The sequence below is a fragment of the Pleurodeles waltl genome, chromosome 9 (assembly GCF_031143425.1).
Source record: "Pleurodeles waltl isolate 20211129_DDA chromosome 9, aPleWal1.hap1.20221129, whole genome shotgun sequence".
Classification (NCBI taxonomy): Eukaryota; Metazoa; Chordata; class Amphibia; order Caudata; family Salamandridae; genus Pleurodeles; species Pleurodeles waltl.
The window spans coordinates 1,125,537,256-1,125,564,252 of NC_090448.1; the positions used below are offsets into that span (position 1 = coordinate 1,125,537,256).

General features: G+C 45.7%; 1 protein-coding gene across 1 annotated transcript in view; it reads right to left on the reverse strand.

Moving 5' to 3' along the window:
- Positions 1-26,997, reverse strand: part of AQR (aquarius intron-binding spliceosomal factor) — a 576,085-nt gene that overhangs the window by 176,657 nt on the left and 372,431 nt on the right. The window contains exon 27 of the mRNA XM_069208869.1: positions 10,593-10,730. Within this exon, the coding sequence (XP_069064970.1) occupies positions 10,593-10,730 (138 nt within the window). The remainder of the gene's footprint in view (positions 1-10,592; positions 10,731-26,997) is intronic.

Genomic DNA, 26,997 nt, shown 5'->3' on the forward strand with positions numbered 1-26,997 from the left:
AGTGGAAGAACAACCTGAAAAGGGCATCTACATTGACATGGTCAGTCCCAGTTCTGTGTTCCAATGTAAAGTTCATTCCCTGCAGGGAGACAGACCCCATCAACAGTTTGGGATTTTCACCTTTCATCTGCATGAGCCATCTGAGAGGCATGGTGTCGGTTTGAACAAGGAAGTGAGAGCCAAACAAGTATGGCCTCAACTTCTTCAGGGGCCAAACCACAACAAAAGCTTTCTTCTCAATGACAACCCAATGCTGATCTCTGGAGAGTAACCTCCTGCTAATGAAAACACTGCTGAGCACATTGCTTCTTTCAGGATGTCAAAGGCCTTTTGACAGCTCACTGTACAGTTCACTTTCTTGGCCATCTTCTTGGAGATAAGTTCTGTGATAGGTGCCACAACTGTGCCATAGCCCTTCATAAACCTCCTGTAGTACCTAGTCAAGCCAAGGAATGCCCTGAGTTGAGTCTGGGTGGTTGGAGCTTCCCAGTCCTGAATGGTCTGGATCTTATGTTTCAGTGGTTGAACGTGGCCTCCGCCTACAAGATGTCCCAAGTATACAACTGTGCCCTGCCCTATCTGGCACTTGCTTGCCTTGATAGTGAGGCCTGCACTTTTCAGAGCCTCCAGGGCCTTCCCCAGGTGATCCTGCCAGGTGGAGCTAAAGACAGTAATATCATCAAGATATGCTGCATTAAAGTCTTCCAATCCAGTCTGGACATTGTTCGCCAACCTCTGGATGGTGGCAGGGGCATTCATTAATCCAAAAGGCATAACAGTAAACCGATTATGCCTATCAGGAGTGGAGAACGTTGATTTCTCTTTTGTCAGACCTATCTGCCAGTACCCTGAAGTGGGATCAAAAGTACTGAGGTATTTGGCTGCCCCTAACCTGTCAATTAGATCATCAACACTAGGAATTGGGTGTGCATCTGTTGTGGTTACACCATTGAGGCCCCTACAGTCCACACAAAACCTATTTTCTCTCCTTCCACTCTGGGAATGAGGCTTAGGGACTAAGACAATCTTGCTGGCCAAGTGCTCAATGCCTCCCAATTCTAGCATCTTGCATGATTCAGCTTTGATGCTCTCTTTGACATGATCAGATAGTCTGTAGATTTTATTTTTGACAGGTAAGATGCCCCTAGTCCCCATATCATGTGTACACCAGGTAGAATGGCCAGGGGTCAAAGAGAAGAGCTCAGCATTCTGATGCAAGACTTGCTTGAAGTCAGTCTGCTGTTGGTCAGTGAGTGTGTCTGAAAAGACCAATTCTTCAACTGAGCCATCTTTGGGGTTGCTGGAGAGGAGTTCAGGAAGAGGTTCACTCTCAGCTTCCTGCTAATCAGTGACCATGAGCATGGTCATCTCAGCTCTGTCATGATAAGGTTTAAGGCGATTGACATGGATAACCCTTTTGGGGTTCCTGCAAAAGCCAAAGTCCACCAGGTAGGTGACTTCCCCTTTTCTTTCTAGGATAGGGTAGAGTCCACCCCATTTGTCTTGGAGGGCCCTAGGAGCCACAGGCTCCAATACTCACACCTTCTGCCCTGATTGAAACTCCACCAGTGCAGCCTTTTGGACATACCAGAGCTTCTGGCGCTCGTGGTGCTTCGAGAGTGAAGGCCAAGCACATAGTCCACAATATCCTCTTTAGGTTCTCTGAGAGGTCTCTCCCATCCCTCCTCCACAAGACAAAGTGGACCCATTACAGGATGCCTAAACAAAAGTTCAAAAGCGGAAAACCTACTCCCTTCTGTGGCACTTCCCTGTAAGCAAAAGGCAGGCATGGAAGTTAGACATCAGATCTCCTTCTGAGTTTTTCAGGGAGTCCAAAAAAAAATACCTTTCAATGTCTTGTTTAATCTTTCAACAAGGCTGTTGGTTTGTGGGTAGCATGGGGTAGTGAACTTGTAGGTCACACCACATTCAGCCCACTTATGTTTCAGGTAGCCAGACATCAAGTTTGTACCTATGTTTGACACCACCTCCTTTGGAAAGCCCACTCTGGTAAAAACACCAATGAGGGCCCTAGCTATTGCAGGGGCAGTAGTAGTCCTCAGGGGAATCGCCTAAGGATACCTGGTTGCATGATCTACAACAACCAGTATAAATCAGTTTCCTGGTGCTGCTGCAGGGTCTAGGGGACCAACAATTTCAATCCCTATCCTCTGAAAGGGGACCCCCAAACAATGGTAGTGAAATTAAGGGGGCCTTTGGGTGGACCCCTGTTGTGCCACTAGGCTTGGCAGGTGGCACAAGAGATACAAAAATCCTTCACCTTCTGGGACATACCTGGCCAGTAGAAGAGGTTCACCAACCTATTTCAAACTTTAGCCTGGCCAAGATGCCCAGCTAGGTGGGTGTCATGGGCCAATGTGAGGAGAACTTCTCCAAAATGTTGAGGCACTACACACTCCTAGTGGCACCAGGTGTGGGGTCTCTGGCCTCAGTGAAAAGAAGTTCCTCCTCCCAATAGGTCCTGTGGGAGCCACTAACAACTTCTTTTGCCTGATCAGCAGCTTGTCATCTCAGGCCTTCAATAGTGGGACAGGTCCTCTGCCCCTGGCACAAATCTTCCCTATAGGGTCCCCCTGTGCCCAAGAGCTCCGCCGTGTAAGGCCACGTTCCCTTAGGGGTGGACTGGTCTTCTCCCTGAGGAGAGGGGACCTGATCTGGTATCAGTTTAGAAGCTGGTTTCCCAGACTTCCTGGCCTTTCTCATGGTAGACTGGGCCATTATTCCAGTCTCAAACTCTACTCTTTCACCCTAGGCTTTGCACTGCGCTCTTGTTTTCTCACACACCCATTCAGGCATACCCAGCAGAGATGCATGGGTCTTTCTTTTGACCTCAGCACATGCTGTGGACTCCAGCTCATTGCCTAGTAGACATTGTACAGGGATTGCAGGAGATACTTCCACCTTCTTCTGGTTAGTAACCCCACCCCATTATAAGGACACCAAGGGATGTACCTTAGCCTGATTATCAGCATTGAGGACTATATCTGTCTCACCATCCAAGTATTGGTCTGAGGGCACCAGCTGCTCAGTCACCATGGTAACACTGGCACCAGTGTCTCTCAAGGCTTCAACTCTAACCCCATTTATATGTGGCTGTTGTCTGTATCTCTCTAGATTACTGGGCCAGATAGCCAAACAGCTGCATCCACCCCACCCTCTGAAACCAGAGTTCACTCATTGGGTTCACTGACTTAGTCAGGACTCCCTGGAATCCCATCTGGAGACTTCCCACTGCATTTACTGCAGATGCACTATAGGCATTATTTTTGTGGGTACAGGTAGGGTCTCCAGTTCGGTGTCCAAGATCCTTGCGGTCATGACACCAAGCCTTTTTTGGAATCCCAGTTTTTACCACACTTGGATCGGGAAGAGTCACGGGCCCACCCTCCTGAGAAGGTTTTTGGGGGCTTTTAGAAGTCTTTGTTTTTATCCTTTTCTTGGTCACTATCTTTCCCTTGGGAGGGCGTTTTGGGCTTTTTTTATGGTCACCCCCCACACCGAGTGGTAGTTTTGGTCACCCTTGTTTTGACCCAGTGGTCTGCCTTCTTCACTAAGTCTTGAGGAGAAAGTGGGCCTAGGTCTACCAGGTAATGATGTAACTTCTCTGGAACACAATTACTTAACAAATGCTCTTTCATAATTAAATTATAAAGCTCTTTGTAAAGAAATGGCTCCCTGTTGCAGTTACCCCCCACTTTTTGCCTGATACTGATGCTGACTTGACTGAGAAGTGTGCTGGGACCCTGCTAACCAGGCCCCAGCACCAGTGTTCCTTCACCTAAAATGTACCATTGTATCCACAATTGGCACACCCTGGCATTCAGATAAGTCCCTTGTAACTGGTACTTCTAGTACCAAGGGCCCGGATGCCAAGGAAGGTCTCTAAGGGCTGCAGCATGTCTTATGCCACCCTGGAGACCTCTCACTCAGCACAGACACACTGCTTGCCAGCTTGTGTGTGCTAGTGAGGACAAAACGAGTAAGTCGACATGGCACTCCCCTCAGGGTGCCATGCCAGCCTCTCACTGCCTATGCAGTATAGGTAAGACACCCCTCTAGCAGGCCTTACAGCCCTAAGGCAGGGTGCACTATACCATAGGTGAGGGTACCAGTGCATGAGCATGGTACCCCTACAGTGTCTAAACAAAACCTTAGACATTGTAAGTGCAGGGTAGCCATAAGAGTATATGGTCTGGGAGTCTGTCAAACACGAACTCCACAGCACCATAATGGCTACACTGAAAACTGGGAAGTTTGGTATCAAACTTCTCAGCACAATAAATGCACACTGATGCCAGTGTACATTTTATTGTAAAATACACCACAGAGGGCACCTTAGAGGTGCCCCCTGAAACTTAACCAACTATCTGTGTAGGCTGACTGGTTCCAGCAGCCTGCCACACTAGAGACATGTTGCTGGCCCCATGGGGAGAGTGCCTTTGTCACTCTGAGGCCAGTAACAAAGCCTGCACTGGGTGGAGGTGCTAACACCTCCCCCAGGCAGGAACTGTGACACCTGGCGGTGAGCCTCAAAGGCTCCCCCCTTTGTCACAACCCAGCAGGGCACTCCAGCTTAGTGGAGTTGCCCGCCCCCTCCGGCCACGGCCCCCACTTTTGGCGGCAAGGCTGGAGGGAACAAAGAAAGCAACAAGGAGGAGTCACTGGCCAGTCAGGACAGCCCCTAAGGTGTCCTGAGCTGAAGTGACTCTAACTTTTAGAAATCCTCCATCTTGCAGATGGAGGATTCCCCCAATAGGGTTAGGATTGTGACCCCCTCCCCTTGGGAGGAGGCACAAAGAGGGTGTACCCACCCTCAGGGCTAGTAGCCATTGGCTACTAACCCCCCAGACCTAAACACGCCCTTAAATTTAGTATTTAAGGGCTACCCTGAACCCTAGAAAATTAGATTCCTGCAACTACAAGAAGAAGGACTGCCTAGCTGAAAACCCCTGCAGAGGAAGACCAGAAGACGACAACTGCCTTGGCTCCAGAAACTCACCGGCCTGTCTCCTGCCTTCCAAAGATCCTGCTCCAGCGACGCCTTCCAAAGGGACCAGCGACCTCGACATCCTCTGAGGACTGCCCCTGCTTCGAAAAGACAAGAAACTCCCGAGGACAGCGGACCTGCTCCAAGAAAAGCTGCAACGTTGTTTCCAGCAGCTTTAAAGAACCCTGCAAGCTCCCCGCAAAAGGCGTGAGACTTGCAACACTGCACCCGGCGACCCCGACTCGGCTGGTGGCGATCCAACACCTCAGGAGGGACCCCAGGACTACTCTGATACTGTGAGTACCAAAACCTGTCCCCCCTGAGCCCCCACAGCGCCGCCTGCAGAGGGAATCCCGAGGCTTCCCCTGACCGCGACTCTTTGAACCTAAAGTCCCGACGCCTGGGAGAGACCCTGCACCCGCAGCCCCCAGGACCTGAAGGACCGGACTTTCACTGGAGAAGTGACCCCCAGGAGTCCCTCTCCCTTGCCCAAGTGGAGGTTTCCCCGAGGAATCCCCCCCTTGCCTGCCTGCAGCGCTAAAGAGATCCCGAGATCTCTCATAGACTAACATTGAAAACCCGACGCTTGTTTCTACACTGCACCCGGCCGCCCCCGCGCTGCTGAGGGTGAAATTTCTGTGTGGACTTGTGTCCCCCCCGGTGCCCTACAAAACCCCCCTGGTCTGCCCTCCGAAGACGCGGGTACTTACCTGCAAGCAGACCGGAACCGGGGCACCCCCTTCTCTCCATTCTAGCCTATGTGTTTTGGGCACCACTTTGAACTCTGCACCTGACCGGCCCTGAGCTGCTGGTGTGGTGACTTTGGGGTTGCTCTGAACCCCCAACGGTGGGCTACCTTGGACCAAGAACTAAGCCCTGTAAGTGTCTTACTTACCTGGTAAAACTAACAAAAACTTACCTCCCCCAGGAACTGTGAAAATTGCACTAAGTGTCCACTTTTAAAACAGCTATTTGTCAATAACTTGTAAAGTATACATGCAATTTTTATGATTTGAAGTTCCTAAAGTACTTACCTGCAATACCTTTCGAATGAGATATTACATGTAGAATTTGAACCTGTGGTTCTTAAAATAAACTAAGAAAATATATTTTTCTATAACAAAACCTATTGGCTGGATTTGTCTCTGAGTGTGTGTACCTCATTTATTGTCTATGTGTATGTACAACAAATGCTTAACACTACTCCTTGGATAAGCCTACTGCTCGACCACACTACCACAAAATAGAGCATTAGTATTATCTCTTTTTACCACTATTTTACCTCTAAGGGGAACCCTTGGACTCTGTGCATGCTATTCCTTACTTTGAAATAGCACATACAGAGCCAACTTCCTACACTCTTCATAATCATGCACATTGTTACCTTTTAGCCAGCCACCTAGTGTTGTCGCTGAAAAGTCTACAAAATCTACCCAGGTCTCACTTTGGGTTTTTTCGAGTCTCCTTGTACCTGATGCTGTATTCTTCAGATGTGAGTCCAAAGCCCTGAATCAGGGAGTCCTTCTTGAGGTCATAGCAATCAGCATCTGCCTCATTCAATGTCAGGAGTCTATTCCTGCATTTACCAGGAAACATCACTAACAACACGGTCAATGCAACGCTACGCATTGACCAGTTTCCACTACCACGCATGTGTGTTTACTCCGCATGCGTTTAGCACACTTGCCTTTACCACCCATATGCATCGTAAGGGAAGAGAGCAGTCTGGGGGAACTGGTAGGAGCAGCGAACCAGAGGAGAGAGGTAAGTGGGGCCGGGGAGGAGGGGTTAATAGTGGAGGGGGGGGGCTGGAAGGGTTGGAGGCCGTTGAGGTAGTCTTTAGTACAGGGTGGGGACAGTTTTAGGGTCCTACCAAAAACAAAATGGTAGAACCCTTCCTTCATGGAGCACATCAGGCAGACCACTTTAGGGGTGTGACAAGCCTGATAGTGCAACACACCTAATGCATAGCTAATTTACCACCTGTCCTGGTGCCAAATGGGCCTCAGGTCAGGGGGTGACATTCCTATGGTCTGGAGGAAACCAGGGGCACACATGAAAAGGCAGGAAGCCTCCGGCCCAAATATGCTGATTTACTAGCCATCTTACTGGAGGACGTAATAACAAGTTCCCTTGGAGCAGGCATTGTTTCTGACCTCAGAGCATGGGCTCTCACCTCCAAAGGGTCAGAAACCTGTCTGTGGTGGCAGGCTGGTCGATACTAGTCAGCCAGCACACTAGATGACTAGTAGTTTTCAGGGGGCACCTCTAAGATGCCCTCTGGGTGCATGTCGTAATAAATCCAATACTGGAAACAGTGTGGATTTATTAAGACAAGTTGTGCAATACCAAACATCATAGGTTTCAGTGAAGCTTTTATATAGCCGGGTAACTCGTAATGACCAGTGCCCAGTACATACCTTATGATGGCTTTCCAGTTTATTTTCAATATCTAGTAATAGGACTAAACATCACAGGAGCAAATCTGCTCATGAGATATGGCCTCAGATGTACTATAATGCACCCTGCCTTAGGGCTCTTCAGGCCTGCTGTATGGGTGACATACATATAAGACATGCAGTGTAATTGGGCACTGCAAACAGGGTGTGTGCAATGTGTTTTTTTTCAAAATGGTTTGCACCATTTCATGCATTCTACAATGGCAGTCTGCATGTGTTTTTGTGTAGGTCCCCTAAGTAGCACAATACATGCTGTAGCCCAAAGGGACTCTATTTAGTACCCATACCCTAGGTATGAGGGGTACCCTTTACTAGGGACTTACAGTGGTGCAAAAGTCTCTGCCAATTGGGTTTTTCGTTTTTAGGGGGAGAACACAAGCACTGGAGCCTGGTTAGCAGGCTTCCGTGCACAGTCAGAGTCGAAAACTAGCATTCAGTAGTTCAAATGGGGGCAAAAATTGGGAGGGACATCTGCAAAGAGAAGTCCAGTTTCCTACACTACTCAGACTAGCTTATTATAATCAAAACAGTTCAAAGTTGGATAGTTACATTACTAAACTTTCCCTACAATGAGAGAATTTTTTTCAACCAAGCCCACCAACCAGTGATGAAGAGGACTGAAATGAAGATCTCAGATAAAGGAGAACTACTGGGTCTTTCTAGGGACAGAAAACAGTATGGATGTTTCTTGAACGCCAGCACCAAAATGTGGATAATTTTGAGACCATGTTTTTGGGTTGGAAGTCAAGTTGGTTGGCACATGTGCAAGACACAAAGGAATTGAAAATTAGAATCTGTCCTTGAAACCAAGAACCAGAACAACTTAGATGTCTACTGCACAACAGTAGCATGCTATTGTGGATAATGCTCGCTTCCAACCATTTAATGACCTGTCTAACCCTTCTTGAAGCTTTGAAGATTGTAAAATGTTGTGTGGTTGATGATGGACTGAGACTAGAACCTCACGGATTTTATAGTAAACTTTATAAACACAGTGCTACCTTGTTTGGCAGAAAATCAGACGATCCATCTAACAATTGTTGAGAGTGGCGACTAGCGAGAAACAAGCTATAAACAAGACCAAGGCACGATTCTGACAATGCAGCAAGAAGTTGATGCATTGTGGAGTCATCCTGAGATGGGTAACTGAACAGGGTTTGGTATTTCGGCCAGAGCATATTTCTTTTGTCACCAATTTTAAAAAACAGACAAGGTTTCTGATGGGGTTGATCAGACATTTTTGTTGATCTGCAACACGTCGGAGTCCTATTTCTAGTAAGCAGAGGGATACAATATGGACCTACCTAAAGCGCCTCAGACTAAAAGCATGAAATCCTGACTCTGCTGGCCATGTCTAATGACCTTTAGTTATAAAGGGCTTAGGGTACAATTATCTTTTTCAACTTTGTTATTGTCATCAGTCTTTTGTTCATCTTGGATATGGTGCAGTACAGACTTCTAATATTACAATAATGGGTGATTGCTAGGCATTTCTTAAGGTGGATTAGAATAATTCTGTTGAGTGTCCATTTGAATCTTAAATCAATTAGAGCCCTATATCTCCCTCAGTGGTACTTACTGCAGTTCATGCTTTATATGGTCCAACAATTGAGGTTTTGGGCCTGTGCCTTTTGCGGCCATATGGGCTTGATACCTTTTACTGCCAGCCTTTAAAAGCATATTTTGCTGGTTTCTGTATTGCACAAAATCCTTAATGAATATTTTTTGTTTAAAAAAAAGCAGCAGTGGTGCAGTCTCACATCATATGAATTGAACTGAATAACAGCAGTCACTACCAACTAAAGACATCAACCCTGAGATCACCAAAAGGAAAACTAATGGAGCGTATTACACTGAAGGAACTAAATACTTTTCAAAGAGTGTGCAACGAGATTCAAGACAGCATAGATTCCAGGCTGTAGTTTCGGGCCTTGGCAGCTGAAGAATCCATATGTGTTGCTCTAAGATAGAGGAAGCACATTTTCTGAATAACAAGACATTCTTCTGCAAAGTGTACACCAAAGAACACCATAACATTGAATGCAGTTGAATGATATTACTGATGCTAGCAGGACAAAAGTCAAATGCATTCTGTCACAAAGAGGACCCCAATTTCGAGTGTTTTCTCAGCACTAAAAGGCAGGAGAAAGAAACACCTTTGTTCTTGTATTTGCTGTGAGGGAATTTCCTCTTGAAGCAGGGGTGATACAACCAAGGCAGCTCTAGTAGCTAGGAGCAGATAATTGAGCACAAGAAATACAATGCAACAAGTGTTCCTCGGATGCCTAAGAGTCAACTCAAAAATATATTACTTGTTCTCCCCTCCTCTCTGACGTTTCTTATGAAGTTCGAATGCAAATGGAAACATGAAATCTGATGAAATACTAATTGTGGGGTGGTTTCTCTAATGAGAAGAGCTTTCTTCCACAGGTTAGCCTGTGGTTATTTGTCCTTCTTGTGAAAGGCAGCCCTAGCAAGTTGCAAGTCAATTATTTTTGGAATACGTGCAAAGTTTGGGAAAAGACGCAGCATAAGCTCTATTTAAGGAAAGAAAACAGGAGCAAAAGTAATAAAACTGTAATGAAAACAGCTGGCCAACTGTTCAAAGATCCCTTTGGATAATGAAACCAGAAAAAAATCTGGATTTCCCATTTTTCAGTTTGCTAAAGGCCCAATTAAAATGTGAGGCCTAATGATGGCATTATGCTAGAATCCTTTGAAAGAGGTCCAAGGGTACCAGATGCTAATCATGAGTCCCAAAGTAATGACTGGCAAGAGAAGCCCATTTAAGTACAAAATAAATCATATATTCCAAAATAGGTTTGTAAGAGACTAAGGGATGAGCCGCACATTTACTTTCATTGTAAACACAAACTATAATGGGAGATTAAGCAACACACATACAAAATTACACTATTAGAGAAGTGGAGGATCATGTTGGAATACAATTCTAGCATGCAGTTGTTTTCAACATGTTTTCACTAGAAAGACAAACAGCTGGAATCTTGTAGGTAGACTGTTAAGGACCGGCCCCATGACATTCACACTAATACTGGAGAATCTCAAGACTCAAACAATAGTGTTAAAAACAATCTATTCAGACTTGATCTCTCTATGGGGTTTACCTTGAAACCTAGTTCAACTAAATCGTGTCGCTTCAGGGCAGCATGGGTGCAGGTCATTGCAATGATCTTTGCCTCTTTCACCAGGAGGTATTTGGACCGGTCAAGTCCACTTCGCAGCAATTCAAAGGCTCGGAACTCCTGCAGGGGAAAAAAGTTGAAAAAAGATCGGATAGTAAATAAAGGAGAACTTTCTGTTGATTGTAATCCTGTCTCAAATAAACAGGATTCATAATATCATTGCGGTCATTCTGGTCTTAGAAGGCAAGTACAACAACAGCTCCCCCAATGTCTCACTGTTCCTACTCTTAACTCTCACTCACATCAACTTGTTCTACTCCTCATTCTGTATAAAGAAAACTGGCCAATTTACCAACCTAGAATGGAATTAGAAGTAATTTCTAAGTAGCAATCTTTTTGAAGTACAAGAACCGCCTCGGAATCACAAATCTCAAGCCAGCAGACTGGAGAATTCATAAGGCTTCACAAGTGAATCAAAGCACATATTCCTCACTGGAGTACAAGTGTTGATGATGTTTTTTGCAACACCTATAGGAGTAAAATAACAATAGTAGAGAGTACCATTTCACAAAAAGCTTCAGTCAAGAACCGGAGGATCTCAAAGTGCATCTCAGATAGAAAAAGAGAGACCTCACTCACTATAAAGCAAACTTTTGGCAAGGCCTTTCAAATTCAGTTAAGCTCATGTTCTGTCCCAGAATTTAAGAGCAGCTCTGTCTTTCAATTAACTTAACAAGTGCTGTGGCTTTCTGGCTTCATCTCACTCTAAAATGATTATGAAGCAGTTTTGAGCTTTGCCTTACACATCTGGACAGCCTTTTACAAATTGTTTTGGGAGTCAGGATTTACACTTTTCTGTAATCTGCTCTTAAGTGATGCCCCCTCGCCTGCCTGGAAAGCCAGCGGGGCAGCACTTTTTCACAGTGTGTATTCTGTGGTTACAGGATACCCCAGGAAGAAAATCAAGCACTCTATATAATCAACCCTCTACATTCCCACACTGAGAGATAGGTATCCGAATCAAAAAGGGCATATCCGGGCTTGCAGAAATGTGAAGATCCCTTTCTGCTAGGAACACTGCTTCACCTGACATGGGGGCCTATCCCAGCAAGGGAAGTCTCCTTCTTCTCCTGACTCAAGTTGTGACCCTCTCAGGCAACCCCAGGGACCCTCTGATTATAGGTGCCAATGCTAGAGATCCCAGAGGTGTCACAGATACCTATGGGTTAGAGTTTGTGATTCAGACTTTCAACTACTTTCTCCCTCCCACCCCCACCATCTGAAGCATCCCCCAACCAATAACACATCTTTATTGGTTGTTGAATTAAGTTCAAGACTATTTTCAAATTTGATGTATATCCCACTTGACAATGTACTCCCTGACAATTTATGGGATCAGTCCCAATTCTATAACAAAAACACCAAAATCCTATATCTCTACCTACAAGAACTCTCCTTGTTCAAACTCTGGATGTCTTTTACACATCCCACACTATAGCTGGGAAAGCTTGGAGATGGAACCTTTGCTGTTCTGGTGCATAAACAGCACTTCCCTCGAGCTGACCCAGAGGTCAGAGCCAAAGGTGCTTACTTTTAGTGAAAAGTTAACAGCTGTACTTTTTTAGCAACGCTACCTCTGCTAATTTCTTGCCAATGCATTTTTTTTTTTTAGCATAAATGAGCTTTAATGTGCTTTCTCTAAGGATAAAAATGTTTCTATTAAAATAAGATTCCTCAGGCCGCAAACACAGCATGGACACTAAGCAGGGTGACAAGATACTTAGTCAATCCTGAGTAAAGGTCGACCCCTGTGTCGCTCTGTGGCAGACTGTAGGAAGCTGGCTATCTATGTAGTGTTCCCAATGTAAGGGGACACTATGCAGATAGACCAGACAACCCTTATTGGTTTATAGGACTTAATAATCCCAAATGTCTCTTTTGTGATTTTGCAGGTAAGCAGTTTAGGCTTATCAAAGGGTACTGCTAAGCATTTGTTGAGCACACAGTCAAGACTAAACTAGAAAAATAACAGATTTGTATCTTAATTTAGACACCAAACTCAAGATCAGGTAAGTACTTTTCGAAATAGTGTTATTTCAAAACTGAGAAAATACAACTGTCAAATGGGAGGCATAAGCCTTGAACGCGGTAATGTTATCCTATGGAGAAAACATATGCTGCAAAGGGTCACTTTCAATTAACTTACAGGGCTTTTCTTCTGGACTTAAGGTAAGTAGGGGCCAAGGTCTCTGGAACCACCAGCTGTTACAGATTACCTCTCCTGGGTTGTCTGGGTGCAGAGGTGCTCCTAGCAATGGTAGCCTCGGATGCTATGTGTTAAAGTCAATTGGAGCAGGGCCACTGTAAAGAAATGGCTCCCTGTTGCAGTTACCCCCCACTTTTTGCCTGATGCTGACTTGACTGAGAAGTGTGCTGGGACCCTGCTAACCAGGCCCCAGCACCAGTGTTCTTTCACCTAAAATGTGCTTTTGATTCCACAATTGGCACACCCTGGCATCCAGGTAAGTCCCTTGTAACTGGTACCCCTGGTACCAAGGGCCCTGATGCCAGGGAAGGTCTCTAAGGGCTGCAGCATATCTTATGCCTCCCTGGGGACCCCTCACTCAGCACAGACACACTGCTTGCCAGCTTGTGTGTGCTGATGAGAACAAAACGAGTAAGTCGACATGGCACTCCCCTCAGGGTGCCATGCCAACCTCACACTGCCTATGCAGTATAGATAAGTCACCCCTCTAGTAGGCCTTACAGCCCTAAGGCAGGGTGCACTATACCATAGGTGAGGGCATATGTGCATGAGCACTATGCCCCTACAGTGTCTAAGCAAAACCTTAGACATTGTAAGTGCAGGGTAGCCATAAGAGTATATGGGCTGGGAGTCTGTCAAAAACGAACTCCACAGCTCCATAATGGCTACACTGAATACTGGGAAGTTTAGTATCAAACTTCTCAGAATAATAAACCCACACTGATGCCAGTGTTGGATTTATTAAAAAATGCACACAGAGGGCATCTTAGAGATACCCTCTGTATTTTACCCAATTGTTCAGTGCAGGACTGACTGGTCTGTGCCAGCCTGCTGCTGAGAGACGAGTGTCTGACCTCATGCGGTGAGAGCCTTTGTGCTCTCTGAGGACAGAAACAAAGCCTGCTCTGGGTGGAGGTGCTTCACACCTCCCCCCTGCAGGAACTGTAACACCTAGCAGTGAGCTTCAAAGGCTCAAGCTTCGTGTTACAATGCCCCAGGGCACTCCAGCTAGTGGAGATGCCCGCCCCCTGGACACAGCCCCCACTTTTGGCGGCAAGTCCAGGAGAAATAATGAGAATAACAAGGAGGAGTCACTGGCCAGTCAGGACAGCCCCTAAGGTGTCCTGAGCTGAGATGACTCTGACTTTTAGAAATCCTCCATCTTGTAGAAGGAGGATTCCCCCAATAGGATTAGGGATGTGCCCCCCTCCCCTTGGGAGGAGGCACAAAGAGGGTGTACCCACCCTCAGGGCTAGTAGCCATTGGCTACTAACCCCCCAGACCTAAACACGCCCTTAAATTTAGTATTTAAGGGCTCCCCTGAACCTAAGAATTTAGATTCCTGCAACTTACCGAAGAAGAAGACTGCTGAGCTGAAAACCCCTGCAGAGGAAGAAAGAAGACACCAACTGCTTTGGCCCCAGTCCTACCGCCCTGTCTCCTGCCTTCTAAAGAAACCTGCTCCAGCGACGCTTTCTCCAGGACCAGCAACCTCTGAATCCTCAGAGGACTGCGCTACTTCCAAGAGAACAAGAAACTCCAGAGGACAGCGGCACTGCTCCAAAAGAACTGCAACTTTGTTTCAAGGAGCAGCTTTAAAGACCCCTGCAACTCCCCGCAAGAAGCGTGAGACTTGCAACACTGCACCCGGCGACCCGGACTCGACTGGTGGAGAACCAACACCTCAGGGAGGACCCTCCGGCGACTCCGAGACCGTGAGAAACCAAAGTTGTCCCCCCTGAGCCCCCACAGCGACGCCTGCAGAGGGAATCCCGAGGCTCCCCCTGACCGCGACTGCCTGAAACTCCATTTCCCGACGGCTGGAAAAGACCGTGCACCCGCAGCACCTAAAGGAACGGAACTCCTGTGCAGGAGTGACCCCCAGGAGGCCCTCACCCTTGCCCAAGTGGTGGCTACCCCGAGGAGCCCCCCCCTTGCCTGCCTGCGACGCTGAAGAGATCCCTTGGTCTCTCATTGAAAACCATTGAAAACCCGACGCGTGTTTGCACACTGCACCCGGCCGCCCCCGCGCTGCTGAGGGTGTACTTTTTGTGCTGACTTGTGTCCCCACCGGTGCCCTACAAAACCCCCCTGGTCTGCCCTCCGAAGACGCAGGTACTTACCTGCTGGCAGACCGGAACCGGGGCACCGCCTTCTCTCCATTGAAGCCTATGCGTTTTGGGCACCTCTTTGACCTCTGCACCTGACCGGCCCTGAGCTGCTGGTGTGGTAACTTTGGGGTTGCTCTGAACCCCCAACGGTGGGCTACCTTGGATCAAAAACTGAAACCTGTAAGTGACTTACTTACCTGTGAAAACTAACATTACTTTACCTCCCCCAGGAACTGTGAAAATTGCACTGTGTCCACTTTTAAAACAGCTTATTGTGTTTTATGTGAAAAGTATACATGCTAATGAAATGATTCAAAGTTCCTAAAATACTTACCTGCAATACCTTTCAAATGAGATATTACATGTAAAATTTAAACCTGTGGTTCTTAAAATAAACTAAGAAAATATATTTTTCTATAACAAAACCTATTGGCTGGATTTGTCTCCGAGTGTGTGTTCCTCATTTATTGCCTGTGTGTATGTACAACAAATGCTTAACACTACTCCTTTGATAAGCCTACTGCTCGACCACACTACCACAAAATAGAGCATTAGTATTATCTCTTTTTGCCACTATCTTACCTCTAAGGGGAACCCTTGGACTCTGTGCATACTATTCCTTACTTTGAAATAGTGCATACAGAGCCAACTTCCTACAGCCACTCTCAGGCTGGTCTTGATGATGCTAATGGCGCTCGTAGGTAGGTGGTGTTGGTGTCTGGACTGGGCACGAAACAAGCCTTGGTTTCTTCCAACTGGCTGGGGCACCCTGGGTATTGGTGCAGGGAGCCTGCGGGCAGGCTCAGCATCTCGAAGACAGGCTGAGTCGATGGGGCTGTGCTCCTGGACACTCAGGTTTCTCTTTCTGGCTAGATGCAGGCAGGGTTTAGCTCCAAACCTCAGCCAGTTCATAGTTCTTGCGTTTTCGGATCCTCTTTGTCCTTCTTCTCTTTGTAGTCAAGAGACTACGCCACCTATATGACTACTTCCTGGGGGCAGTGGGCATAACCCTGTCCCAGAATTCCTAGGTATGTCATCTCAAAGATGGCTACCTCTGAAAAATCATGTTCATTTCGGCTTAGCCCACCTTAGGGCTGGTACTAGCCTAGAGGTGGCATGCCTACCGGTCTAGCTAATTTGTCAGCCTGTCCCAGAATTCCTAGTTCCACCAAACCCAGGATGGTGGAGCACTTCATTCGTGGAGCACATCAGACTGCCCACCTTAGAAGTGTGACTAGCCTCATATTGCACCACGCCTACATGCATAGCTTATTTCCCACCTGTCCTGGTACCAAGTAGGCCTCAGGGCAAAGGGTGGCATTCTTCAGGTCTGTGGGTAGTCAGTATTGCATATCAAAGGTAGCAGAGGCTTTGAAGCCTCCATCCCAGACATGCTGATTTACCAGCCATCCTGCTGGAGAAGGTGATAGCTCCTCCTCCGGAACAAGAATTGTCTCTGGCCTCTAAGAGCAGGGTGCTCTCACCTCTAGGGGGTCAGAAACATGTCTGTTGTTGCAGACTGGTTGATACCAGTCAGCCAAAACACCAGAGGACTACTAGGTTTCAGGGGACATCTCTGTCATAATAAATTTAAGACTGGCATCAGTCTGGATTTATTAAGAAGAGGTGTTCGATATCAAACACCAACAGGTTTCAGTGAAGCCATTTTTTTACATCACTTAAAATGGCTTCCCTGCTCGCTTGCAATAGGTAGCAATAGACAAATATCACAGGGGCATATCTGCTCAGGCATTCATGCCCTCACATTTATTATAAAGCACTCTGCCTTAGGGCTCTTAAGATGTGCTGTAAGGGTGACTTACATATAACACATGCAGTGACTTTGGCAAGGCACCCAAGTGTGCCATGTTGTGTTTTTGCTCATGGTTTGTACCATGACATGCAGTCTGCAATGGCAGGCTCTGTGCAATTTGCATAGGATGGCACAATACATGTTGCAGCCCTTAGGGAGCCTCTTTAGTACCCATGCCCTTGCTACCAGAGGTACAATTTACTAGGGACTTACAGGGGTACTAAAGTCCTTGCTAACTGGGCACAATTAGACATTTACCTTTTTAGGGAAAGAACACTGGCACTGGGGCCTGGCTGGCAGGATCCCGGTGCACTGTCAGAGTCGAAAACCAACCAAACTAGAAATCTGACAAATCTCTACTAACAATGGCCAAACCAGTAACCATACAAAACTGGTTTATGGAAACTCCAGAAACATACAAAAAGGTACACCGATCAAAAACACTCTACAATGCAACACAAATAGTAGACTGCATTATACCAGTGCTAATAAGTCGAACCTCAACTACACATAAGTTAAGCAAAGGTAGATGTCTTCAAATAGGCTATTTTTCCAGCCTCCAAGGCATTGTTTCTATACATCTTTGTATTTCACAAAAATATTGTATTTTACTAGGTTCAGTCTCAGTTCCTAGTTCCCTAATGTAACTAATACAATTTTCATAAAGAAAAAAACTTTCTAATCTTATGTTCTAGTGGGTGCTTGGTGTGAAGTATGATCTCAGTAATTTTTTAGGTCCGACAGTTTTAAATTTGGAAAAACCCTATGTAACCAATTCTTTAATAAGATGTACAGAAAGAAAGCGAGCTTTGAGACAACCCCATTTATCACCGGTTTTCATGTATTTTTCCTGGTTTGCTATTGCCTGGATGGGTTGTTAATCAAGGTCATGGCATTTCGCAGATGATTATATTGTCCCATTTCTATTCCTAAGTTGTTTTAGCCAAAGTGGGCTTTCCTGACACAGCTGAAAGAATGTTACATTGCTCCCAGACTACTGCTAATACACAGTAAGGGAAGTAGTTGCTTGACTGTTTTCCTATTGCATTTTTGATCTGATCATTTTATTGAGGGTGGATTTTAACTTTCTTCTTGCTGATATGGAACAAGGGGTGGGAGATACTGTTTAATGTTCTTCTGATGTCAGCAGACAAGGGCAGCAGACCATTGGTGTGTTAGACCACAGTGGCTCCGGTCAGTGCCAGATGCAGTGGTCTTGACAACAGCCATGTTGGGGGTGGGCTGAATAAGAGGGCAGTTAAAGGTTAGAGGCCTAGTTATCAGACCAACATCGCTTGATTTAAACATCGTTGCGTCTCTCGTGTGCCAAGGTCAAGTGCGGTCTGCACCAGACCGTCGCCAGTTACAAGGGCCTCTGCTTGTTTTAACAGAGGTGAGATGTCCCTGGCTTAATATACTCGTGAGGACTTGCTTGCTGTGGTTCTTAATGGCCTGAATGTGGCTGACCGTAGTAAAAGGGCACCTGTAACTACATTCAGTCCATTTTCTTACGCAAGCTGCAAGTGGGGCTGCTTCAATCAATTGGCGAAAGCTGCATCATCTAAGGACTCCAAGAGTTGTGGGACTATGGCAAAGAAAGCGCTCATCAAATATTCCACGGTAGAAAACGTGTTACCTAGCTTATAGGTTAACACTGACGACCCAACTATTAGCTGTATATATTTTAATGCCATATCTCTTCCCAGACACCATATGGAAATCTGGGATACTATTCACAGTGCTGAGCCAGATCTAGTATTCATCACAGAAACGTGTCTTAATAACCACTCGGTGCCTGAGCTAACACCAGCAGTGCCTACTGGGTACAGGATATTAAAAGAGATTGTGATAGTAGACAGAGCGGAGGCATTGCGATTATTTATATTATTTACAGAGATATCTATCAGTGTGTTGAGGAGAGTAATCCCCCAGTAAGGGATTGTGAAATTTTATTTTTCAGGTCTCCATCAACACTACGATCATCTTGGGTAAAACTCTATAGCTCTATACTGTAGAGCTCTATATAAAGGTCTATAGAGACCTCCTGGCTACAACGCACAGCTGGGAGCCAACTTATCTTAGCTGCTATCCCCACTGGTATTAAAGAATAAACATTTTTTGCTGACTGGTGATTTTAACCTTCACTTTGAGGACAATAGGGATTCTTTAAGTATAAACCTGGAGAATGAGATGCAGATATTACATTTAAACCAGTGGATATAGGGCCCAACACACAAGGCAGGACATACTCTTGATTTGTTGTTTTCCAACTTCAGCATGGTCACAATTCATGCCATTGACCCCATCTCCTAGTCTGATCACTTTTTAACTAACTTCTAATTCCCTTCATTTAACAGTACTCCAGTTAATCTTGGTTCCACTCTTGTTCTTTAGAGATCTTAGAGGAAAGTTAACCTTGAGTCCTTCACAAACAATTTTAGCCCTCCTATGATTAGGGAGGATTGATTCACTAGAAATAAATGTAAATTCATTTACTAAAGTTATGATAAAGGCATTAGATGCCTCTGCTCCTCAAAAGCTAAGGAATTCCTCTGAATTATCTCCATTGGAAAAGTGGTATTCCAATGAGCTAAGGAAAGTGAAGAAGGACTATAAAGCCCTGCTTGGAGCGCCACTGGCGGTATTCAAAACGCGCAGAAAACTGGTGGTCCTATATAACCTTTTTAGGAATCACAGACCTCACCCAGGGGCTCAAGCTCATCTGCCCAGATTTCTGACACTTACAGCAGAGACAGTGAAAAATACTGTGACAGGTGAAATCTGACTCACCTCTGGATCCTTGCCCACATTTCATTGTATCCCTCTTGGCCCCCATCTTAAGTCCATACTCCAGACATATTTTTAACTATTCTTTGAAAAATGCAAAATATTCCTCCATTTGAAAGCATGCCCCGGTCTTACCTTAGGCAAAGAAAGCTGGGGTAGATGCTTCGACACTGTCCAATTATTTCCCAATCTCGGTCTTGCTGTACATGGCTTAAGTGCTGGAAAGACTAGTCAGTGCCCAATTATAGCATTTTCTAGAGAATAGCAATTTGTTGGACTATACTCAAACAGGATTTAGAGCCAATAACAGTACAGAATCCTGGGCAGAATTAGATCAGGATAAGGCTAGGCCTGTATCCTATTGGATTTCTCTGCAGCTTTCGATATGGTCTCCCCTCGCCTGTAAATGCAGAGGCAGCATGAAATCGGCCTGCAAACTCCTACTTTCTAGTGGTTTGGATATTTCTTGAGCGACAGATCTCACTCTGTACAATCGGTCCCCTTCAATTCCAATCCCTGCTTGTCTAATTGCAGGGCTCAACAGGGGTCCTCAGTTAGCCCCACCTTGTTCAACACATATGTTTAATCTTTGGTGGGTATTGTCAAGGCTTGGGGCTTTGAGATTCTTCAATTTGCTGACAACACTCAGTTTATTATTTCTATTGATGGATGAGAGAGACACGAGGAATTCTAATATGATGCCTCTGAGAAGTAAGTAGCTAAGTGGATGCACATTGTCTGAAATTCAGTGCAAAAAAAACGAAATTCTGCTCTTTGGAAGGGCTTGCAGGGTTTGGAATGACTCTTGGTGGCCTTTGCTCCTAGGTCCCGTCTCAAGCCAAAGAGGCTAGTTACAAATCTGGGATATTTAACTGATGATTCACTTTCTATGCAGGATCAGAAAAATGAAGCTTGTGGAAAATATTTTGGTCTCCTATGAATGCTGTGTAAGCTTTTTCGCTGTATACCAGTACACTACTCCAGCACTGATCATGAGTAGGCTAGATTATGGCAATACGCTATACCCAGGAATGACTGAATTACTATTTACTTGTCTTCAATCAATTCAAAATGCGGCAGCTAGACTGATTTGTAACAGCAGCCAAAGGAACTCAGCTTCTGCCTGGTTGAATTCCCTGCATTGGCTTACGGTATGGAAGAGAGTCAAATTCAAGTTATTATGTCATGTACATAAGGCATTCCATGACATCGGGCCAGCCACTCTGCATGACTGATTAGTTTTGTTTACAGATCAACGCGAGCACGTCAATCAAGCTCTGGTGTCAGCTTAGCGTATCAAAAAAGCTAAAATGGATGTCCGCTCTTTCAACCACCTAGCAGCCTACCACTGGAATTCCTTGCCTCTGGGTCTTCGACTTACTTCTGACCTCTTTCCTTGTCGGGGGAGACTGAAGACCTGGCTACATCCTCTCCAGTGACCATCAGTGTATAGAGCTCTGTAATTTTGCTTAAGTGCCAGGATACCCCTTAGGGGACGGTGGAGCGCTCTACAAATACAGTAAATAAATAACTAAATGCAACAACATTTTAATAGTTTGCTTTTGGCTTGTTTTAGAAATGCTGGCTACTTGGATGCCATAACCTATTATAAAAACAGAACGCTGTACATTACCTGCCCTATAGTGTTTGTCTGAGTTTTCTGTAGGATTTAAAGATGTGCAAGTACATGTCCCTTCTTGAAAAGGAAAGAAAAATAGTACCTCTTTGTCGACTATGCAATATTTTATTAGGTGTGCCTTTTAAATTCAACATTTACACAATGCTAAGTAATACTGTTCTTCGAGGGTTCGCTTAACTCTGCTAATGCACCATTTTCATGAAAGGGGCCTGCTACTAGCTTCCATATTATTATAGGCAAGATGATGCTTAATTTTGTAATTTTCTTTCTGAGAGAGCTGGGGGCAATACAAAATGTAACTCAACTTTTAGCAAACACTTTCCTTAACAAAAAACAGACCTTTTTGGCTTGGCCAATACTTGTAGATAACAGCTTCCACTTTTCTAACTTCTGCCTCCTATCAAGTCTCTTAATCTGACCAGCCATTGCACATTGACACTCTCCTAATATATGTAAGATATGATGTACATCACTACTATGGCATATCATATCTTCCATCTTGCTTACCTCTGTATAGTGTCATTTCTCCTGTCTTTACAAAATGTAAATTATTCAATATGATGCATACCCTTTTTATATTCTCCATTAACCTCTATTTTTCTTTATATAATGAAACACTCTTAGCATTAATCTAAGGTTGCAGGTTTTTGACAATGGTTTGGCACAGAATAGTTGCTCACCAAAGCCTGATTGTCACTATTCATATTAGCAAAACAGTGCATGATGCTGTATGAGGAAGGAAGGCTCTAAAACAAATTGAAGAATATTTTTTAAAATGTTAACACATTTCATTTTTACTTTTTACCCTGAAGATCTTTCTGGTGAGTACTCTATCTAACCTCAGATTCTTTACTTTGTGAATACTCCCAGGCGCCAGCCTGCATCTGGAGATCTTTCTCAACATAGTGCAGTGCGTCATCAGGTGGTGTTAGACAGATTAATGTTGACCTCATCCCGACCAGAAAGTGATGCTGGAGCCACACATATGCGTCACCCCACATGCTGATAGAACTTTCTTTGACTCTGTCCGTGCCGTAGAATGCAGAGCTTAATAAGTACTTCGATGTGACAGTGTGCAGATCTCTAAAATGGGACTTTTGTATGTGGATAAAAGAGCCCACTCCAACGACAAGGAGTTGGGATGGTGGTGAGGAATCTGAAGTTAGACAGATTACCCACCAGAAAGAACGTTAGCCAGGGCAAGTAATTATTTCTTCTGATGGACACCTCTAACTGCAGATACTTCACCTTGTGAATAAATACAAAAGCAGTATCTCTCGAGGTGGATGGCCTGTGGAATGGCTCAAATCCATGTCTGACTGAATGGGCAAAGTACCCTTCATGCTGGACCTGGCTATCAAGGAAGCAGTACTTCATGAATGTTTTGACACCCATATTACAACCTAACAAATGTTCAGAACTGGACCTACGTGTGCCATGGCTCTGGTTAAATGAGGATTCAAACCCAGTGGGGGCAGCTTCTTGGCAAATGGGCAGCGGACTATCCACACTGATATCATCATTTCCTGCACTGCCTTACCCTTCCTAACTCACACCACAAACACCTGATCGTTCACCCAATGGTCATTGGTATGATCTATGTAAATACTCAAAGTTCTCCTGGGGTCCAAGTGATAGTCTCTCCTCCTCTTTCAGGGGCTGAGGTGGTACAAAGTAAGCTGCGAGGGTGATGGATTGGCACGAAACACAGACACAATCTTTGGTAGACATGCTGTCCTAGTCCATAACACTAGTTTGTTTTTGAAAACGGTAACGTATGGTGGATGAACGAACAGAGCTTGCAGCTTACTTAAACAATGAGCTGAGCTTATCGCTTTAAGGAAGACTGTTTTGGGAGTTAGTAGAGGCAAATGACAGCTGTGTGTCAGCTCAAATGAGTCACAATGAGGAAAGTGAGAACTAAATGAATGTCCCACTGTGGCAACACAAAAGGTTTGGGTGGAACACATGGACCAGACCTGGAAGAAAATGCATCACAACAGGTGATTTAAATATTGACGGTAGGTGCAGTGATGGTAAAAATGCAAACGGCAAGTCTTTGCTGGGCTAAAGACAGCACAAAAAGAAAAACATCGAACAACTTTGCCTGCATTGGATCTGTATGGTGGGAATTAAACCACGCCACCAATGTATCCCAGCGTCCGCGCAGAACAATGCCTTTCTGCTAGAATGACATCCTCTATTCGGGGAAGTAAATCTAAAACACTCAATTGTCACAGCTCAATATACACGCAGAGTTGCAGATTGTGTAGGGCCACGTGCAGTACCCTACCCTGCTGCTGAAGCAGGAGACCCTCCTAAAGCAGTAGCATGATCGGAGGACAGATGTTGAGGCCCAGAAGTTCTGGGTACTACAAATCCGGGACCAACCAGGATAGCTTGGTTGTGTCTGTTGTTCCTAATCTTTTTCAGAAGCTGGGGTAGGACAGGTAGCGACGGGAAGGCATCAAAAGTGTTATGTTCTACAATTGGTGGAATGCATCATCGAGAGAGAGAATCTTCTTAGGAGAAGTGTTAACATTGTGTGTTTTTGACGGTGGAGAAGAGATTAAGCCAGGGTTCCCCAATTGTTGGAAGATACCATGCACCACCTCTGGGTATAGCTGCCATTCCTGATCCGCTAGGCATCGTTGGCTGAGTTTGTCCCCTCTAACGTTTAAAGATCCTTCCATATGGTTCACAACTAGCGAGGTGCCCTGTCAAATCAGCCAATTCCCGCGGAGCAGAGCCTCCCAGCACAGAATCCCTGTCTGCCCGTTTGTTGCAATACCACTTTGGTGGTGCACTCCGTGAGGACCAGGTTGAGCCTTCCTTTGATGTACAGTCAGGAAGGTCTTCAGTGCCAAGTGAATGGCCTACAACAGACTCATGTGGAGGCAAGTCCAGCTGGAGACCAAAGTCCCCTGATCTCCACCTCTCTCAGATGACTTTCCCTCCTCAACCCAAACAGTTATGTGTCAGTCACCACAGTCCACTCTGGCTGAGATATCGTTATAAACCTCCTACAAGACCAAATGCAGGTCTTCTGTAGTTTACTGCTTTAGGGAAGTGGCTTTTTTTGTATATGATCACCCCTTCTCCCCTTAGGTTTTGGACTGATGTTGCTGTTTTTTCGACTCTATAGTGCACTGGGCCCTACTATCCAGTCCCCAGTGCATGTGATTTAACCCTCAAGAGGTAGCCAGGGATATTAAGTCAAATATCACTAGTTGACTGAAAAACGTAATTGTGCCACCACTACAACGGCAAGATGAAAACATGACTCCAGGCCTGCCACTGTAACCTAGTCAGGCAGCTTTCAAACTATCAATCCAACATTTTTGCCAAGTCAAAGTCATCATTTTTAATATTATTAAGTCACCCCTACAGAAGGCATGTTCCTTGTGGGCGCAACATGCACTGACTGTGAAACCTTGAAATTGCTATCTTCACTGTTGCTTGGTGGGTAGCCCCATCGGCTAATGTGAGTTACGCTAGCCAACGCGTTACTGCTAAATTCCACTTGCCACTACCAAAAATAGCACTCCAAGGTATCAAATTAATTGCTACATTAAACTCGACTTATTGGTGGTATCGGTTTTAAAGTAAATTTTAATAAGAAGGTAACTTTAGAAAATGGCCAATTTGTTTCCCAAACTGCAGGTAGCCCTTTCGCACAATCTGCAACAGTTGTCATCAGCGACAACAGGCTGTCCCTCGTTTGGAAACATGAAGAGCTTCTAGGAACAGGGAACAAAGAATTGCTGGTGGGAGATAATGTGACCTCCTTCAGCAAGGTGGCTATCGGGCAACGGCCACAGATGGCGCAGCTTCAACTAGCAAAATACAGGAGACCAATACAGTAGACCCAGGACCAAGGTAGAAACAGCAGGATCATAGCCCGAATGTCTTAGACCTTGTGAACTGGAGGGAAAGCTCCAACCTGCCCCATATCCAGGACGGTTCAGATAAATGAGAGACTCTGTGAAGGAGTCAGCTGCAACTTTGGCACATTAAGAGGTATACGACTATGAAGAGCCCACCTTCCACATCCAGTTGTCAAGGTAAGACACGACTGGTATCCCCACACTTCGAATGTGTGCTGCAACCACTGCCATCACTTTTGTGAACATATGAAGGGAACTGGTGAGGCCGAAGTTCAGCTAGAACTTGGGCAACTTGAGCGTTTTGAATCAGTCCATTTTCAGGAAGAAATTGAAACAGTGAAGATCTAAACTGGGCTGAAGGCCTCCATCCTTCTTTGCCCCAAGTAAATAACAGGAGTACCATTCAGTCCCTATTTCTGATGTTGGGATCCTTTTTATGGGTCCTTTGTCCAAAAGAGCCTGATCTTCTGTTGAAAAATGGTCTTTCGCCAGCCCCTCTGGTGTGGACAGAATATGTGACTGATCTGAAAGAAGTAATAGGGCATATCCTTGCTGGGCTACTGTAGGGAACTGGGTTCTTCGTTGCAGTACTCCCCCCACTTTTTGCCTGGTATTTAATGCAACGTTGACTGAAGTGCACTGAGTCCTTGCCAACCAGCTCCCCAGTGCCAGTGTTCTTCCCCCAAAACTGTACAATTGGCAAAACCTTTAGTACCCTCCAAGTCCCTAGCAAATGAGCAGATATGCTGTGCTATGTCTTTGTCAATTCTCAGACATAGTAAGTGGCCAGGGAAGCCATTTTACCTGCTTCTACTGTACACTGGTCAATACGAGTTCCTCAGCTACATGATGGCTTCACTGAAGATAGGGATGTTTGCTATCAAACATTGTATTGGTGAACCCAAACTGATGCCAATGTTGGATTTAGCAATATATGCACCCAGAGGGCACCTTAGAGGTGCCCCGTGAACCCTAGCAGCCTCTGGTGTGCTTGTTGACTGCTTTGTGCCAGCCTGCTTCCCGAGACACGGTTCTGGTCCCCTAGAGTGAGAGCCTTTTGCTCTCAGGAGGCCCAGAACAAAAGCCTGTCCGGGAAGAGGATGTATCAACCCCTCCAACAGGATGACCTGCTGATTAGCCTTCCTAGGGCAGCAAGCCTTAAGGGGCTACCGCCTTTGAAATGTGAATCTGGCTCTCCTCACAGAAGAGCCCCCCCCATCCTGGTCCAGATCCCACTTGGCACCTAGACAGGCTGACAAATTAGCTAGTCAGATAGGTGTGCCACCTCCAGGCTAGTACCACCCCTAAGGTGGGCTAAGCTGAGGTGAACATGATTTTTCAGAGGTAGCCATCTTTGAGATGGCATTCCTAAGAATTCTGGGACAGGGCTATGCCCACTTCCCTCAGGAAGTGGTCATACAGAGGGCATTATGACCCCAAGGGTCAGTAGCCCATTGGCTACTATCCTATACTCCCCTAACACTCAAATTTAGTATTTAGGGGAACCCCTGGCACGAGAGAAGCAGATCTTGATGACCTAAGAAGACCAAGGACCCTGAATCACACGAAAGCAGAAGAGGACAAAAGAAGCAGCTGACCTGGTACCAACCCTGCTGGCCTGCCTGCATCTCTCGTCAAAATCTGTACGAAAGTTGACTCGTCCTGCAGCTGTGACCCCAGAAAACGGGAATGACTGCCTGCCTTCAATAAATACCTCCAGTGAACAGCGGACGTGTTCTACAGCAAACTCCAAAAGAAGGGCCCCTGGAACCACCAAAACCCGACCCCTGAAGTCACTACTGAAACCCACCGTCTCTGGCTCGAGCGTAAGATAACCGCTGGTGCCAACAAGGTTCCCTAGCCCTCCAGAGTCCGAGTCTATCG